Below are 19,396 nucleotides of genomic sequence, written 5' to 3' on the forward strand. Positions count from 1 at the left end.
TCTTTCTAATAAGGAGTAAAGTGGAATCAGTTTTACTCGAGATCTCTTTGTGTCTTCTTTAGGATCAGTGCTCCATCTCACTTTCAGGTCAGTTACTGGTAGGGGGTGGAAGAAGCAAGGCTGAGAAACATCTAATGAGGAGGCGTCTAATGCCTACAGTTCCAGGTGCTCATTTCTTTAATCAACCACATCATAAAAATCAGAAAGAAAGAAACCACAACGAACAAAGGGAGAGGAAAAAACAACAGCTTTGTTCTCCCCGGCCTCCTCTTCCCCTCTTCCTCCTCAGGGTGGGGGGCCACATCCGGGGCCCAGGGCTGGGTCCCAGTCAAGGCTGCTAGGCAGTCAGTTGAGTTTCACTTCCTGTCTAACCCCAGCGCAGAGACAGGATGTCTGGGGGTATAAGGGGGCCTGAAGATAATGGTTAGGTAGTCAGCAGGGACTGCTTTAGGACTCCTTCAAAAGAGTCCCTGAAGCTGCAGAGACCTCTCCTCATGTTGTATTCGAGACCGATACCTCCCACTAGTTTTTAGAGACTTCATCTTACACTCTCATTTTTAATTATTAGTAAGTAACAAGGCTAAGGACAGGATGCTAGAGGGGGCAGAACTGAGGCCCAATTAGAGAAAGAAGACAGGTTAAGAATGGCAGTGTCAGAACAGTTCCAATAACTGGGAATAACATACAAATCAGTTTTTTTGTTTTGTTTTCCTTTGTTTTTGGAGGTACCGGGAATTGAGCCCAGGACCTCCTACATGGAAAGCAGGCACTCAGCCACAGAGCTACACCCGCTTCCCGCAAACAGTTTTCAAATGAGACTTTTTGAGATCTTTTCAGTTGGACAACTGGTGGAGGTTATGGAAGTAGAGGTGGAAAGGAATGCAAGCCGTGGCCCCAGAAAATTTCTGGGACTTAATTTCAAAGTGTTTGAAAGTTCCTAGCCAGCCACTGCCATTGTTTTGAATGGAACATGCAGCCTAGGGTTGGAAGTGGTCACCAGTATTTCTCCATTCACCCATCTCTTGTTCCAGGGCTTCTGCTGCCATATTGCATATATCGTAATGAATGTTAAATAAATTGTATATTCACCTAAAAAAAAAAAAAGAGTAGGGAGGCACAGGACAGCGCTGGACCGCAAATAGAGGTGACTGAACAGGTCCGGATTATTGACGAATTGCCCCGCCTTCGATCCCTTACGCCGGAAGACCAGGACAAGGTTAATTAGAATACTAATTTGGTCCGCCCAGAAGCCTTCGCCCTGCCCTCTGACCCTGGGGTCCAGCGCGAGGAGATTCCCGAGGTCGGAGATCGGAACAAACTTGTGATCTAGTCTTTTCGCCGCCTGGCCGCCTCCTCGGCCATGGAAACCGCTGGCAACCCTGAGGCCGCATGGACAGGTGACTGGCCCGCAGCACCCTCTGCCTTGCACGCCTCTCTCGCGGGTCTCTGTCGGAGGGTTGAGCTGGGCGACTGAGAGAAATTGGCCCGCTATTTCGACCTCTCCAGCTTCTAAGGATTAGATGGGATCCTCCTTCGCCCCACCAACATACGTGCTCCCCAATGCGGTCTGGGAATTTGCCCGTCCCGCCCCAGCCCACGACCCCAAGCCGCTGACGAGAGTGCAGGCTAGGACCTAAATTTTCTTCCTTTTCTCTTTTATCAACGCCACCCCCCCCACACACACACCCTTTTCCGTGTGCACTAGGGCCTCGCGCCCTTTTCCTCCTACACTCCCCGGCCATGAAATGGTACACTCTCCCTTTAAGATTTAAGATGGTGGCTTGCTACCCTTAAGACTCCACTTCCGGTGGGGAGGGGGCGGGACCCCAGCCCTCTCACGCCGGAAGTGGTTTGCATTTTCAAGATGGCGACTCCCTATGTAACTGACGAGACCGGCGGTGAGTGCGGGAGGCGCGGAGCCGCTTCTCCCCGGGCTCTCGGGACGGGGGTTCGGGCTTGGAAAGGGGTCTGTGCCCCGCCCATCCCGGGGCCCCTCCTTTGCCCCGCCCCCCGGACCGCCTTCCCCATTCATTCTCTCCTATGGGGTGTCACCTGCGCCCCCTTCTGGTCTTGTGTTTGGGGGTCTTTGCTTCCGGTCATCTAAACCCTGGGGTCCTTCAATGCTGGTCCCGGCTCCAGGACCTTACCTTTTCTCCATCAGTCAGAGCACCCACATTTTTTGGTTTCCCTAGCCTTGGGGGCTCCTATTTCTCATTTCCCTCCAATTCCTGCCCTTCCTCTCTTCCCCTCCCCCTTGTCTTAGCAATGCTTGCATTCTGCTCTACTCCACCCCTCGTTTTAATTTTTTTTTTGGAAGCTGTATCCGCTGAAGACTTCATTTACTACATAACGCTTTTTCCACTCTCTCCTTCATCTTCGTTGTTGGGTCACTGAGGTGCAGAGGTGTGAAAGGAAGATGAACCTAGTATAACTCTCAGCTTGGGTTTTCTCCTTGGTGCCATCCTTCTCTGCCCTCTCCGGTGGTGGCCAAAGGGTTGAGAGGATCGAAGGTGGGAGAAGATAAACAGGAAGGTGTCTAGTGGCCTTTCTCTTAAGTCCTTTTACACATTGATAGAACCCACTATTCCTTCTGGCTAGAAAAGATTGTCCAGCCTCGCTGCCTGAGGGGCTGAAGTGTCTATGTATGTGAGGTTTATGTGTTGTAAACTGAGAATCATGATTGTCATCATGGTTTTGCCCCATCCTAATCGTTTCATCGGTAGAAAAATGTGCATAGTAATACCCAGTGAGGATCAAATAAGCTAATGTATGTGAAAACAATTTGTAAAACTCTGTGTAAGTGGAAGGTGTTACTGTTATTGTTACCCTCATTGTGTATGTGTAGTCTTCTGTAGAAGCTACACTGCATTTCTTGTGGTACACACCATCTCTCTTAAAATGTCAGTTATGCCTCTTGCTCTGCTGCTCTCCATGTTCCTTATCCTGAACCTCTATGGTCCTAATGACAACCCAGGTCTCTGCTACTTTTTCACAACCTCACATTTCAAAGTGCTACATCTCTCCTCCTACTTTTTTACCCTGTAGGTCCTTCATCAACTAGTTCCTTTTAATGTGTACTTTGAAATTACCATTATTGTCCAGTTCACTTCTCTTTAACCGTTTTCTTTATCTTGACTTCATGAAAATCTAGATGTCACATCTTGCCCTTCTCTCCCACCTGGCGGTATCTTCTGTTGTGTGGAAGAGAAGAAGGAATCAGACTGCTTTCCTTTACTACTTCCAGACCATTGATCTACCACTGTCACTCTAGCCCTAAGGTATTGCTGTACAATTAAAGCATTTTCTCTAAAACCTAAATTCCATCATCTGCCCACAGGGACCCAGACCATTTGCATCTTTTTTTTTTCTCCCTCTCCATTCTGTTTCTTGCTGTCATCCTCAGTGTCACTAGCACCTTTGGAATATTCTGATCTCATAGTTTCCCAGCATACCATTGACTTTGTATTTCAAATCAGCTACACATCAGGATCAGTGCAGCCTGGATCTCACTATGATATTATTTCCCCTTCAGGTGTTCCCCATCACTTACTTTAACCTTCTAACCAGTCACAACAACAGAACCAGCTTTTTGCCCTCCTTATGCTCTTTGGTTCTTGACCCTTCCCAGTTCACCAAGTCTACCAGCACTTTCATGACACCTTTGACATTCCCAGCTAGACCTCTGTGACCAGCCACTTGATATTACCCTCATTGTTTCTTCATTTTTATCTTCTATACTAAGCAAGCACTTATATATATATATATTTTTAATTGTAGTAAAAATATTGATAAAAGAAAAACATTGCATGCAATTTCGAATCTCACAGCTTTATTAAGTGGTTCATGAATCAGACAGCATCCTATTTAGAAGGTAGAAGGGAGCTCTACCGAGGGGGTGGAAAGAGAAATCTCATAATGGGGGAACCAGGGAAACATGAAGCAAGTGAGGAAATTTTATTATTGGCTGACATTAAATTTCATTTTATATGGGGGGAGGTTCCTTAAGTGGGGAGTAGAAACACATTGATTAGTATGGTATGCTTATCCATTCTGATAAGCTGTCTCTACTGGACAAGCAAGTTTTTCACCAGGTGTTGCTTATCAGCAACCCTGTAACCTGTGTTGTTTCCACAAATACCTCTGCAGGTCAATTGTTTTGCTGTCTGGACAAACCCTTTTTGGAAAGGGGTCTTCTGGCAACACCCAATGCAGGTGGCCATTTTATTTTACTTAGCAATAGACATGACATAATGGTTATCATTTTAACCATTTTTATGTTTACAGTTTAGTGGTATTAATTCCGTGTTGTGCGACCATTGTCAACTTCTGTTGTCCTGAATCATACCTGTCAGCTGTTTTCTTGGCCAACACATTGCTAGAGAAAAGGCACAGAAGCTAGCGGATTTAGTGTAATATAAGTTAATGCTAACTTCTGCCAGGATCATGGCTTTGCTCCATTTCTTTGGCCTTATTTCCTTCCATTCTTCCATGACTATTTTTCCCAACCTTTTCCAGCTCTCTGTTACCCTCTTATAATTCTCCCTTTCACAGCAGATGATCTCACTTTCTATTTCACTGAAAAATTAAGACTTACCATTATTTCTTTCCTGTTCATAGCCAGATTTCTTGAATATCAGATCTATACCTGGCATACCCATTTTGTTACAGCTTATTTGTTCCTTAACTCTTTGCAGTCTTTATTTCTAGCACAGCGTCTCTCCTGAGTTGCCTATGCTATTTTCTAATTGTTTGGTGAATATCTTTTATTCTTGGATGTGTTTACCTCAAACCCAACCTGACCCAAATGAAAATCAGTTTTTCTTTCTTATTTCTGTTAAATGCACCATTGTTCTAGCCAACCCAAGATTTCTGTAGATTTACAGAAAAATTGAGAAGATGGTATAATGAGTTCCCATATGTCACACCCTGTTTCCCCTGTTATTAATCTTACATTAATGAACTAATATTGCTACATTATGATTAACCAAAGACCATAGCTTATACAGATTTCTTTTGTTTTTACCTAATGTCTTTTTTTCTGTTCCAGGATCCCGTCCAGGATACCACATTACATTTAGTTCTCATGTCTCCTTAGGCTCAGACTTTCCTTGGTTTTGCTGACCTTTGACATTTTCAGGAGTCCTGGTCAGTTATTTCGTAGGATGCCCCTCTATTGGAATTTATCAGATGATTTTCTCATGATTAGACTGGGTTTTTGGAAAGAAGACCACAGAGGTAAAGTGTATTTTCATCACAGCCTATCAAAGGTCCATAGTATCACAGTGAATTTTCATTGTTGATATTGATCATGATCACCTGGCTGAGGCAATATTAGTAAGGATTCTCCACTATAAAATTACTCTTTTTTTCTCCCTTCCCTTACTGTACTCTTTGGAAGGAAGTCACTATGCACAGCCTTTACTTATGGGTTGGTGAATTATGCTCCTCCTCCTTGAGGATAGCATAGCTACATAAATTATTTGGAATTCTTCTGCACAAAAGATTTATTTCTTTTCCCCACTTATTATTCTACTATTTATGTCAGTATGGACTCATAAATACTTACACTGTATGTTATAACACAATGTTATCTTTTTTCTTAGCAAGGGACATGAGACTTTATACAAAAAAAGCTGTATAAAATTTTGCATGTTACAAAAGATCTGCAAAAAAAAAAAAAAGCTAAAAAGAGATACCAAAGGCATTACCTTGCTAATTTTTTCTACATTTAAAAAAAAACCAAAACTCATAAGTAATGTTTTTATTTTCCTTAAAAAAAAATTAGGGTTAGGCGCAATTTGCTGACAGTTTTTGAAGAACAAATCCGGTTTGCACAGCAATACAATACTCTTTTTATTTATTTTGTTGCTCGTGTGTTCCAGCTTTGACCATTGGGAGCTCTTTCATTTGGCTTCAGTGTCCCTTAGACATAAAGCCATCAAATAGGCTTCTTTACTTTCTGGCACTACAAGGTGCTCTAGGCTTATCTTGTATATTTCCTGCTTCAGTCCTGAAGGCAGCCAAGGAACCCTGGTTCCTTTTTTTTAATTGGAAAAGGGTATTAGAAGCCAAAATGGGTGTGAGGTGTGCTTTTTGCTATTGGGGTATCATTTTTTATCTTTTATTCCTCTTGTTCCCCTTCCTTCCCCCTGTCCCCAAACACATTAGTTGTCAAAATGTCATTCTTCTAGTCCTGCTACTGTTACCTTACCCATCTTCATTACTCTTAGCTATAAGATCTTGGGAATTTTTATCTAAGCCTTAGTTTTCTCATCTATGAAATGGAAATAATAACTCCTACAACATAGGATTATTGTGGGAATTAAAATTTAAATAGTGTACATGTCTAGCAAATAGCAAGTACTTAACAAATGGTTCTGTAATTAATACTATTATGTAAAGGTTCTTGTGTGATTTAGAAGAGATTACATATGCAGTGTACCAAGCATAGTACTGGGCTATAGTAAGTGCCTGATAAAATTGTAGTTTCCTTTATACCACAGCTATGGCTATAGGTTCCTAAATAGTCTTCCTATCTCCAGTCTTTCTCTGTTCTAATTCATTTGACAGGCTACTACTGAATTATTTCTCCTTAAGTACAAATTTAATTAGTAATTTTAAAAAAACTTTTTATTTTGAAATAATTTCAAGTTTACAGGGCAGTTTTAAAAATAATACAAACAAAAAAATAATAGAGAACTCTAATCTAATATACCCACCACTCCAGTTAGGTAATTTTTGTTCAATATAATTCATCAACTCAGAGTCCATCATTAAATTCAGCATATATCTTCCAATTTATATTTTATGTGCATTTTTTAATGCCAGAAATCAGATCGTTTATATATTTTTTTGTACTGGGGACAGGGATTGAACCTGGGACCTCGTATGTGGGAAGCTGGCGCTCAGCCACTGAGCTACATCAGCTCCCCTAAGTTGGTTTTTCGTTTGTTTGTTTGTTGTCTGTTCTTTTGTTTTTAGGAGGCCCGGGAGAGTACCCCGTGACCTCCCACAAAGCCTGCACTCAACTGCTTGAGCCACATCCGCTCCCATGTATATACATTTTTATATCTTGCTTTTTTACTTAATCTTATGATATAAATGATTTTCCTTGCTAGTAAATACTCTTTGTAAAAATCTTTTAAAATACCAGCAGAATGTTTTACTGTTTGGATGTGTCCTATCTTATCTTTCCTCTGTTAATGGACTTTTAGATTGTTCTAGGATTTTATGTATATAAATTTTTTTTTTAGGAGGTACTGGGGCTTGAACCCAGGACCTTGTATATAGGAAGCAGGTGCTCTGCCACTCAGTTACAGCTGCTCCCCAGTGAGAGGTGGTTTTCTTGTGTTTGTCTGTTTGTTTAGGAGGTACCAGGGATCAAACACAAGACCTTGTATATGGGAAGTAGGTACTCAACCACTGAGTTACACTCACTCCTCCCCATGATTTTTGTTATAAGAACTCTATGAATATTTTTGTGCATAAACCTTTGTATTTTAGGGTTATTTTTTTAGGCTAGAATTACCAGACATAGAATTACTAGGTTGGAGGGTACAGATGTTTATTTATATTAATAATTTTATTATAAAATTAATTCATGTTCATTGTAGAAAATTTGGAAAAAAATTTTCTTAAGTAGAATAAAATATAAATCACATGCGTGATAGATAATTCTAGAATTCAGAGATAACTAGTTAATATTTCTTTGTAGTTTTTCTTTCTTCGCACATGTATATTTAACATAATTGGGATCATACTTAATACCAAAAATGATACCGAGAAGTCTTTGTAGTCCTGTGAGATGTGTTATATAAAATAAATAACAACTAAAATAAAAATAAGGCTTCAGTGGTCAAATATATTTGGGATACACAAAAATCTTTTTCCCATCTTGGATATTCACATGAATAAGAACATATTAACTGAGAGAAGTCTTGCATTTAAGAGCAAAAACAGTATTTTTTCTGTGGTTAGCCAAGAATTTCCCAAACATATTTAACAATTTTTGGAGGGTAATGCCTATTAATGTCTTATGGAAGTCATGTTTTTATAACAAAAGCTTTGGGAAATGCTGCTAAATAATAGGATTATCCTCTTTTCTCTTGATATGTTTCTACAAAGATTTTACCACTGGCAATATATGAGCATGTTGGTTACACCACTTCTTTGACTTATTGGTATTTTCATCTTTGGAAATTTTACTACTTCTGGTAGATGAAAATGATACTTAATTGTTTAAATTTGTTTTTCCTTTCATTATTAGCGAAGTTGAACATTTTTGTATATTTTTTCATTTATAACAATACAAAATCATAATGTAAAGAGCATGGCCTTTGGAACCCATACCCTGGGTTCAGACTCTGCTGCAATGTGAACTGTAACTTGGGAAAGATTATCAAATATCTCAGTCTGTAAGACTGGAATAATACTTAATGGAGTTGTGAAAATGAAATGAGTTAATATATGTAAACACTGAACATTGTGCTTGACACAAACCAAGCACTCAATGAAGGGTTAGCTACTATTTTAACAGTTTTATTATGGCATAATTTACATATCATAAAATTCACTTGTTTTGATTGTACAGTTCAATGACTTTTAGTAAATTTACAGAGTTGTACAACCATCATCATAATAAAATTTTAGAACATTTCCATTAACCCCCAAAATGTGCATTCACACTTGCAGTCACTTCCCACTCCCACCCCAAGGTGCCCACTCATCACCCAACTACTATTCTCTTTTGGGAATTGACTCTCAAATTTACATGTGGGCCATTCACTCTTATATTCAAGTTGCTACTCTCCAATATGGACACATACTGCTTTTCATGATAATGTTTTCATATACTATGTCTCTGCCTATGTCCGCTTAAGAAACTGGGCTATATAATATAGGACAAGTGAAAATTCAGTGTAATGATGCATAAGCTTTGGAGTCAGATTTGAGTTCAAACTGTAGCTACTTTCTGCCTTTGTGATCTTGGATCCTGAACCTCTTGAAGACTTTCCTCAACTAGAAATAATATGTACCTGTTATCTAGATTCAACAAGATAGTGTATGTAAAGTGCCCGGTATAATGTTAGGTACTTAATAAATGCTCTCTCTTTGTTTTTAATATACTGTGAGTTTCCCACTGGTGTAATTTTAATTGTCGTTTCTCTTCTTGGAATGTCCTTTTCCTTCCTATCACTGCCTACAGAAATATTAGCCATGTTGTTATTAATACCACCTATGCTGTAAACCCTGAGGTTTTCCTGGTTTCCTCTCTCCTTCCCCCACCAAACTGGTATGGTTATTTATTCCCTTGAAATCTCTTCTATCAGTATGTATCCTTGTCTCTTAGGGTACTTATGACTTTTATTGCATTTTTGTGGGTTTTTTTTGCCCTTTGTTTTACTTAAGTCTTTTATTCTCCATAGCATAGCTCGTGCTGGTTCTCCTTTCCTACCAGTCATTTTCTGTTGTTGCCAGCACCTTTTTCCAAGAAAGTGATTGTGACCATTTTTCCAAGGTCATTCCTCCAACTCTGATCTTATCTTTTTACATTTTTGCTATGTTGGAAACCACATCTAGATCTTAAAATTGTTGGACCTGATAACCATTCTCAGGCCCAGATCTGTGATCCAGGTCTTTCTTATTAAGCAGGCCCCAGGAATTTAATACACCATTAACTGTTACTTCCACCTAACTCCTCGGGATTCTGCTCCCAAGCCAACTATGCTATCTCTTCACCATCTTCCTGCTACCCTGAAAACAAGACCCTTTTCAGTTTAAGCATTTTATTGCTAAGAGATTTAAGGAAACAAGGTTAGGATTACAAAACAGACATGGGAAAATAACAAAGTTTATATAATTTTTACAGTAGTAGTCCCTAATCTGTAGTTTCTGATTCTCTCAGAGATGTTACTGAAAGTCCTGATATTCTGCCCTTGGTTTTTATTTCTAGGGGTGGGAACGCCATACCTCTCCCTTCTTTTTGACTTCACCCTTGGATGCTTTGAAGGCCTGAGGATGGAACCAACCTAACATAAAATGGGTGCTCCTTTGTGATAATGGGCTGTTTGTATCTCTGAGGGCTTCCCAACAGGATGGCCATTCAAGAAGCTTCTGCCCTGCCATTCCTCACACTGCATCTTTACTAGGCTTAAGCCTTCAACTATAATCTATATGCAATTAACTTAAATATATATCTTTCTAATATTGTCCCTTATTCCCCAATTCCGTGTAAAACACTGCTTGTCTAGAGTTGAGTTAGTTATTTTAACAAATTTGTCTTCTTTGGACTTTATTTTTGTGTAAGTGGTTTTTATTCTCCAAATTTTCCACATTCAAGACTGATACTCTAATTAGTTTAATTATTTGTGTGCTTGTTTATCAACTTCCTCACTATAATGTATAGTACAAGAGAGCAAGAACCTTGCTTGCTTTGTTCATTGTTGTATCCCTAGTGCCTCTTACAATGCCTGGCACAACAGTAAGTGCTCAATAAACATTTAAAATGAACGTGTGAATGTTATTACCATGTGCCCGACCTATCCATGGGTGTGTTTTGAAAATCAAATAGTACATGTGCAAAGCACCAGATTAAAACCACTGTATAATCTCCCCTCTACTTCAAATCTTGACAGTCTTCAGATCTGTTGACTTAGTCTTCATGATGAATATCTCGTTCATTTTCCTTTCAGGACCCAGCGAGACCATCTAAGTCGGTCTTTTTACACTGTAGCTATTGCATTCATTTTCTCCACCTCTGGTCCATGTTACTCGTTTTCAGGCTAATCATCTTTAAATGTTGCTTTGAACCAATCACCTGTACTTTTATTGGCCTTCAGTTTCCTTCTACATCTGAGAGATGTCCAAAGGTAGCAGAGATTGGAGGTTTTTCATATGCTGACTAATTTACCTCTGGCCTCCTTACTAATTTATCTCTATGCCTTCTGTCCCCAAAAACGTACTGGATTCTTACACTTGCCTAATTATGATATTTTAATTATTCATTAATTTAACCAATGTTTACTGTCTTCTGTGGGTCAGGCCCTTTGCTATAAAGATTGAAGACACAGTCCCTATTCTCAAGCAAGCAGTAAGCATTAGAGCATGATAAAGACTAAGACAGGTGCTGTGGATGCACAGAGGGCAGCTTCCAACTTGGCATGGAGTGGGGAAGGCATGGAAGACTTTACTGAGGAGTTTATACTTGAACTTGGCCTTTAAAGGCCAGTAGAAATTAAGTGAGGAAAATCTTTCAGACCAAAGGAAGCAAGAGCAAAGAGGCATAAAGAATAGAAGCACAAGTCAGGGTGGGGTTTATGAGTATTTCAGTGGCTGGAGCAGAGAGTGAGAGTGGCTAGGTTGTAAGGCTGGAGACAGGTCAAGAAGGGCTTTTGTGTGCTGCTCTATCCTACATGTAATTATTATCTTTAGGGCAATAGGAGTTCAGGAAGAATTTTAAGTAGTGATGTGACTAGTCTGATTTTTCCCTTTGCTCACGTTGTACCCTGTACCTTAATATATACTTGTCCTTTTTCCTCATAACTGTACTCCCCCTCCCCTTGTCATAAATCGTATTCCTCTTCCATTGATCACAACAGATGCTATATGCATAAAATCTGTTAATCACTTGGTCAAAAGTAAATTTAACTCTGCTCTATGAACCTTTCACTTTCCAACACACGTTGACTTGAAACCTAGAGTCGCATATTTTAAAAATCCACAGTATAACAACATGAATGGGAATTTTAAAAAAACTGTTACCTTAACACCCCAACACAACATTTTCAATATTGCATATTCTTTAGATTTACAAGCATGTATATTTAATGGTTGAAATCATGGTTTATATATATGACATTTTACATGTTTTACATGATATATTTTTGTATTCTTCCACCATCATCATTTTTCAATGGATGTAAAATGAGTCATAATTTACAATAGATGTAAATTGAGTCATTCCTAAATGTGAAGGTCATTGTTAAGTTTTAGCTATTTATAGATAATGCCATATAGTTTTCACAATTATCTGTCCCTCACTTTTTTTTTCTTTTATCCCTCCCCTACCCCACCTCCGTGTCATCAGAACGATTTCCTTATACTAAATTCTCAAGATTGGGATTACTAAAACAAAATGTGTTGAATTATCTTCGGCTGGCCCTCTCAGCTGTCCACGTAGTGAACTACTGAGTGTTGCTGATACTTTGATAACATACCTGGCACCAATCCCTTTCCATTCTCACTGTACCAGCCAGTCCTGCCCTTCCTGCCAGGATTATTACCATCCTTTTCCTAACCGGTTCCCCTAGTCTCCAGAGTTTTCCCTTTTCAATTTACCTTCTCTTTGTGCAGGTTAATTGCCCTAAAACACTGCTTTGGATAAAAGCATTCATTTGACAGTATTTATTGTGAGTGCGTTCTATGTATCAGATATTAAACTTCTTAACTGGCATTCAGAGTCTCAACATTCTCTCCATTGCACCAGCTCTCTGGTTCAGCCAAACTTTTCTTTTCACCTTCTGCTAAACATGCTATATACGTTTCCATCCTGATTTTTTTTTTAGAATGAGCTGTTTAGAACCCATTCTGGCTCCCTTCTCATTTACTTTAGTTTGAATCTTTCTTCAAAAGCTAGCTCTAGTCTCAGTCCTCCTTCCATGAAGCCTCTCATTTTTTTCCTCAATCAGTTTTTATTCTTGTTTCTAAACTCAGGAAGCACGTTTTGCCACTGCTTCCCTCATTTGCCGTATAACCTGTATTTGAGAAGTTATATCTTGCTTCAACTAAATTGTTGAAAGCCAGGGAAGGATTTTGGTCTTTAATAAACCCAAAGCCCTGTCTATCGTAGCTAGACAAAAAAATATACTCTGTGGTTCTTTTTATGCACTAAAGTCCACGTTTTTTTTTTTTAATACCTTGTTTTTAAGGCTTTCTAAAATCTGGTCCCATTTTATTTTTACCAACCTGGCTTACCTAAGATGAAATATATGATTTACCTGAACCCCTCTATTTTCTTTTCTCTAAATACTCCATGCCCATGCCCAAGGCTCATGTTTGAGCCCCTTTGCTCCTATTTTTTCTTTCTGCCTTACCCTCCACTGTCAAATCTTACCTATTTTCTTTAACAATTTTTTTAGTTTGAATTTAATGATATTTGCATTTGAACAAAAAAACAGCTCATGTAACAATATACAATCCAAGTGAAGAGCCTACACTTTTTACTTTTCTTTTAAAAAATCTTCTATTTCGTAATTTTTTTTACAAAAGTAATACTTTGTATTTGTTAATAAAAGTAATACAAAACAAGTATATATATATGTGTGTGTGTGTATACATATTAGTTAATGGTTTCTACCATTCCTCCAGGTCATCCTCCTTAAGGAGTCTAGCATCAAAGGCTTGGTATGTGTCCTTCCACACCTTTCTTTTGTCCCTATGCACATACTGCATTGGCTTTTATAAGTGCTCCCCTTTCCTCCAATAAAAATGGAACACTACTCTAAACCAGCAGTTGTTAAAGTGTGGTCCAGGACCCCTGGAGGTCCCTAAGGCCCTTTTAGGAGGTCTGTAAGCAAAGATATTTTTATAATAATACTAAGATGTTACTTGCTTTTTTCACTATGTTGACATTTACATTGATAATGCAAAAACAATGAGGGGTGAAACTGCTGATTCCGTAGGAAGAATCAAGGCGGTGGCACTGAACTGTACAAGTGATTGTGTTCTTTACTGCCACATGCTGTAAATGATGCCAATTTCATTTAAGAGTATTCTCTTTTTTTGTCTTTATTTTTTTAATGTTACATAAAAAAATATGAGGTCCCCATATACCCCCCATCCCCCTAAGAGTATTCTTGATGAAGCAGTAAAAATTATTAATTTTCTAAAATCCAACCCTTGAATACCTACCTTTTTAATGTTTTCTGTGACTAAATGAGAAGAAAGCATGGAACACCTCTGAGGTATACTGAAGTGAGATGGTTGTCTCAAGGAAACGCATTTGTGTGATTGAGTTGTAAGCTAAACAAGCTTCCCTTTTCATGAGACACCATTTTGACTTAAAAGAACCACTGACAAAGTATAATTAATTCTTGGGTTATCTGATAGCCATTTTCCTGAAAACGGGTGAAGCAAGCCAGTCATCTCAGGAAAACAACTAACAGTATTTTTTGCCAGTAATAAAATTCAAGCTTTCAAATGAAAATTAGAATTTTGGAAAATCTGTTTCTGGCATTGTAAGCTTCTTGGTACTTAAAGACTTTTATGATGACCTTAATGAATGTGACTTTTAAATACTAGATAATAAAATGCGTAATTTTACAAAATAAGAGTGCAGAGGGGGTCCTGGAATAAAGGTTCTGCTGCTTTACAAACTATTCTGCCACCTGCTTTTTTACTTAATTTTTCATGAATAGCATTCAAGGTCAGTACATTTAGCATTTAGATCAACACATTCCTTTTTTTGTATGTATGATAGCATATATACAATGTAAAATTTCCCTTTTTAACCACTTTCCTGTGGACAATTCAGTGATACTACATTCACAGTTTTGTCGTGTGTTATCAAAACTTTCCATCATCCCCAAACAGAAACTACCCATGAAGCATTAACTCACCATTCCCTTCCTCCCCAACCTGTAATCTACTTTTTGTCGCTGAATTTGCATATTCTAATAATTGCATAAAAATGTCATCATACAATATATGTCCTTTTGTGCCTAGCTTATTTCACTTAACATGATGTCTTCAAGGTTCATCCTTGTTATAACATGCATCGGAACTCCATTCCTTCTTGTGACTGAACAATATTCTTTGTATATATATATACACCACATTTTGTTCATTTACTCACCTTTTAATTTAACACTTTTTAATTACTACATGCTGTGCCATTGTATGGGATGAACCAAATCTATTCATTTTTCTATTCATAGCTTTTGAAATTGCTTCCAGCTTTTTGCTAATTTAAATAATGCAACAATATTCTTTGTTTGTGTATGTGTACTTTTATGTCTATAATATGGATTCCTGTTGGCCTGTTTTCTGTTCCCTTTTTTTTTTTTAAGATTTATTTATTTCCCCTCCCCCCACACCCTGGTTGTCTGTTCTCTGTGTCTATTTGCTGTGTCTTCTTTGTCCGCCTCTGTTTTTTGTCAGCGGCGCGGGAATCTGTTTCTTTTTGTTGCGTCATCTGGTTGTGTCATCTCTCCGTGTGTGTGGCACCATTCCTGGGCAGGCTGCACCTTCTGTAGCGTTGGGCGGCTCTCCTTATGGGGCACACTCCTTGCGCGCGGGGCTCCCCTACGCGGGGGACACCCCTGCGTGGCAGGGCACTCCTTGCGTTCATCAGCACTGCTCATGGGCCAGCTCCACATGGGTCAAGGAGACCCGGGGTTTGAACCACAGACCGCCCATGTGGTAGACGGACGCCCTAACCACTGGGCCAAGTCCGCCGCCTGCTGTGTCTCTTATTGTCTCTCTGCTGTGGCTCTTTTTGTTGCGTTATCTTGCTGCGCCAGCTCTCTGCTTGGGCCAGCTTGCCATGCGGGCCAGCTTACTTTCACCAGGAGGCCCCGGGAATTGAACCCTGTACCACCTGTATGGTAGATGGGAGCCAAATCGCTTGATCCACATTCGCTTCCCTGTTGGTTGTTTTTTGTCTGTCTCTTTTTATTGTTGTTGCTCTATTTTTAAAGTTCCATCTAAGTACAATTTCCCTATCTCTATGAAGTCTTTTCTGGCCATCTCTCCCTCCTATGGTTCTTGTTTTTGCCTCCGTTTAACCTTTTTTTTCATTTACTGCCTTTTTATTTTGTCTCCATGCTGTTATCTTGGGTTTTTAAACCATTTTTTTCAGTGCCTATCTTATCTTGCCAACGACATTATAAAAACATTAGCTCCTTGAGGGCAAGGATGGTGTGTTATACCATGTATTCTCTGTTGACCCTAGCATACTGCTTTTTTTTTTTTAAGATTTATTTTTATTTATTTTTCCCCACCCCCTAGTTATTTGCATTTGCTGTGTCTGTTCATTGTGTGCTCATCTTCCTTTTTTGGGAGGCACCTGGAACCAAATCTGAGATCTCCCATGTGGGAGGGAGGTGCCTAATCAACTTGAGCCGCCTCTGCTGCCTGCTTTATTGTGTCTCTCTTTTTGTTTTCCTCTATGTGTCTCTTGTTGTACCAGCTTGCACGCCAGCCTGTCGTGTTAGCTTGCTGTTTTGGTCGTTGTGTTTAGGAGGCACCGGGAAGTGAACCCGGGACCTCTCATGTGGTAAGTGGGAGCGCAATTGCTTGAGCCTCATCCACTTCTCTTTTTCTTTTCTTTTTTTTAATAGCAGGTCCTTGGTAAATAGTTGATTAAGGAGAGAGATTGAGTTTTGTAATAAGAAAGGGTGCTTTAATGGTTGGATTTGGTGGAGGGATGCAGGTGAGGGAAGCTGCATGTATCTGTGTGTTCTTTTATCTTGGGAAATGTTTGAAAATAAAGTAACTTTCCAACTTAATTTTTCTCATTTCAGGCAAGTATATCGCCTCTACACAGCGACCTGACGGGACCTGGCGGAAGCAGCGGAAGGTGAAAGAAGGCTACGTGCCCCAGGAGGAAGTCCCAGTGTGCGTGGTTAGGTTTGAGGAGGGGTATTTGATGGGATCCCTACAGAATATTACATGTGTGCCTTTGAAGACTCTCCTGGGCACCTTAGAAGTAGAAGAGGGAAAGACAACTACCTGAGAAAGGAGAGGAGCGAACTGGGATCCAAGGGATTAGGGAGGGTTAGGAATGGCTAACCCTGTTTCCCCTGACCTCTATTCATCAGAGCCTCCAGATAGCATTTAGAGATCTAGAGCTTTGGGTCCCAGAGGCTCTCCCAAAACATCTCCTGCAGAGCAGAGGAAAGTTGTAGAGGGTCTATAGAAAGTGGAAAGGAACAGGAATGTGATTAGAGTAAGTGGTTTGGATAGTTAAGAAAAGGACTCCAAAAGTCAGTGATACTTTGAGTTGAAATCTTCTGTTCTTTGCAGGTATGAGAATAAGTATGTGAAGTTTTTTAAGAGTAAACCGGAACTGCCCCCAGGGCTGAACCTTGAAGCCACTGTCCCTGCCACCCCATCCAGGCCCGAAGGTGGTGAACCAGGCCTCTCTAAGACAGCCAAACGCAACCTAAAGCGGAAGGAGAAGAGGCGGCAGCAGCAAGAGAAAGGGGAGGCAGAGGCCTTGAGCCGGACTCTCGATAAGGTATCCCTGGGAGAGACAACCCAACACCCCAGTGGTCCACAGGGCTCCCGGGCAGCCCCTACAGCTGCCACTGACCAGCCCGACTTAGCTGCCACCACTGAGAAAGCCAAGAAGATAAAGAATCTCAAGAAGAAGCTTCGGCAGGTGGAAGAGCTGCAGCAGCGGATCCAGGCTGGGGAGATAAGTCAACCCAGCAAAGAGCAGCTGGAGAAGCTGGCAAGGAGGAGGGTGCTGGAGGAGGAGCTGGAGGACTTGGAGCTAGGCCTGTGAGGCCTTTGGGGCGTAGGGAATGGACTGCAGAACAAACCATGGGGCTCTTTGGGGTCCTGGGGAATGCGGGCGGCAGCAGTCAGGATGGGTACCCCCCACACTGGCTCACTCCACCTCTCGCTGCCCAGTTCTGTCCTCCAGAGCCCAGCCTTTCCCTCATTCCTCCCCTTTTCTTTCCAACTCCTATTTTTTGAACTTTGCGCCTCTCATTCCCAGTGTTCCAAATCTCAATGACTACCCCACGTACCTTTGCTGCTGGTTTGGGTGTTTTGTTTAAAAGAAAATTGGGTGGGTGGGAATCTCTTGGAAAGCTGAGGTTGCAGGTAGGGAGAGTATGGCCAAGTCTTGGAGTCTTGGTTCCTGTTCACAGTGTTTATGGGTCATCTCTCTTCCTTTACCTCTCTCTCTCTCTCTCTTTTTTTTTTTTTTTTTTTTTTAAGAACGAGAATAAACTCAAGTAGATAAATCTGGCTTTGCCTCTTTCTTTTCAGCTCCTGATTGGCACAGGAAGACAGGTATTGGGAGTAATGGTCCCTTTAATGTTGAAAAATTATTAACATATGACCAAATTAGCAACACTGATATCTATGTATGTTTGCTCAGACTTCATTGAACAGAAATTGGTATTATAATCAAATGAAAATTAGAACAAATTTAATGTGCCTTGTTAATATGTACCTGTCATTATTGTACTGCTAGCCATTGGGATTCTGTACCTCCTGGGGTGTTTTTTTAAGATTTATTTTATTTATCCCCCTCACAACTCCCTTGTTGTTTTGCACTCGCGGTCTGCTCTCATCGTCTGTCATGTGCTCATCTTTTTAGGAGGCACTGGGAACTGAACCTGGGACCTTTCGTGTGGGAGGGAGGTGCTCAATGGCTTGAGCCATCTCAGCTTCCACCTTCCTGTTCTTTTCTGAAGATAATCTTGACCTACTTCGCAGTTTCACCTATGGCAGCTCTTTTGAAATTTCAGCTTCTCATATGTCACCATTATGGGGCAAACTAATGATGCAGTGGGAAGCCCTCTCCGGTAGAGGAATTTACAACCAGAAAGAGCTGTCCTTTAATTCTTGCATATTTTCTCATTAGTACACTCTCACTATCACCGTCTTTCTTTCTGGCCATCATAATTACCAAGGGAGGGGCAAGTCAGTTAAAATGAACCATCTCAGGAGTTTGAAGTTACTAGCCTGACACATAAGCTTCCCTATTGTCTGGCCCTTCTTAACTCTCCAGCCTCATTTCTTGCCATTCTCCAAACTCTGGTCAAACTCTGTGCTCCAATTATACATATCTACATTCAGTTCGTCAGGTAAACCATATTCTCTCTGAGCCCTAGTCCTTTATCCTTGTTGGTCCCACTCTATGCTCTCTGCCTAGAATGTTCTTCCTTACCCCCTTTCCCTAATCAACTCCTTCTCAGTTTTGTTTTTTTTTTTTTTAGGGCTGGGGATTGAACCTGGGACCTCATATATGGGAAACTGACACTCAAACACTGAGTTGGTTTTTTCCCCTAAATTGGTTTTTCATTTGTTTATTGTTTTTTATTTAAAGATTTATTTATTTCTCTCCCCTTGCGCCTCCCCCCCCGCCCCAGTTGTCTGTTCTCTGTGTCTATTTGCTGCGTCTTCTTTGTCTGCTTCTGTTGTTGTCAGCGGCATGGGAATCTGTGTTTCTTTTTCTTGCGTCATCTTGTTGTGTTAGCTCTCCGTGTGTGTGGTACCACTCCTGGGCAGGCTGCACTTTCCTTCGCGCTGGGCGGCTCTCCTTACTGGGTGCACTCCTTGCGCGTGGGGCTCCCCTACGTGGGGGACACCCCTGCGTGGCAGGGCACTCCTTGCACGCATCAGCACTGCGCATGGACCAGCTGCACACAGGTCAAGGAGG

At 40.5% G+C, this 19,396-nt stretch overlaps 1 protein-coding gene across 2 annotated transcripts; it reads left to right on the forward strand.

Moving 5' to 3' along the window:
• Positions 1-1,174: 1,174 nt before the first annotated feature.
• Positions 1,175-17,942, forward strand: PYM1 (PYM homolog 1, exon junction complex associated factor). Of its 2 annotated transcripts, none has more exons than XM_004466079.5 (3): positions 1,175-1,397; positions 16,521-16,614; positions 17,023-17,942. In XM_004466079.5, the coding sequence occupies exons 1-3, from the start codon at positions 1,361-1,363 to the stop codon at positions 17,504-17,506; spliced, it is 615 nt and encodes a 204-aa protein (XP_004466136.1). In that variant the 5' UTR covers positions 1,175-1,360; the 3' UTR covers positions 17,507-17,942. The 2 variants fall into 2 exon arrangements, with proteins under 2 accessions (XP_004466136.1, XP_004466137.2); XM_004466080.5 differs by lacking the exon at positions 1,175-1,397 and adding an exon at positions 1,793-1,898.
• The last annotated feature ends 1,454 nt before the right edge of the window (positions 17,943-19,396 follow it).

This window comes from Dasypus novemcinctus, chromosome 12, assembly GCF_030445035.2.
Source record: "Dasypus novemcinctus isolate mDasNov1 chromosome 12, mDasNov1.1.hap2, whole genome shotgun sequence".
Lineage (NCBI taxonomy): Eukaryota > Metazoa > Chordata > Mammalia > Cingulata > Dasypodidae > Dasypus > Dasypus novemcinctus.

What these genes read in the sequence shown, in the direction of transcription:
- PYM1 (XM_004466079.5), top strand. Translation starts at nt 1,361, where the DNA reads ATGGAAACCGCTGGCAACCCTGAGGCCGCATGGACAG. An exon ending in CCCTGAGGCCGCATGGACAG is followed by an intron (nt 1,398 to 16,520) that starts GTGACTGGCCCG and finishes TTCTCATTTCAG; the next exon opens with GCAAGTATATCGCCTCTACA. An exon ending in CCCCAGGAGGAAGTCCCAGT is followed by an intron (nt 16,615 to 17,022) that starts GTGCGTGGTTAG and finishes TGTTCTTTGCAG; the next exon opens with GTATGAGAATAAGTATGTGA.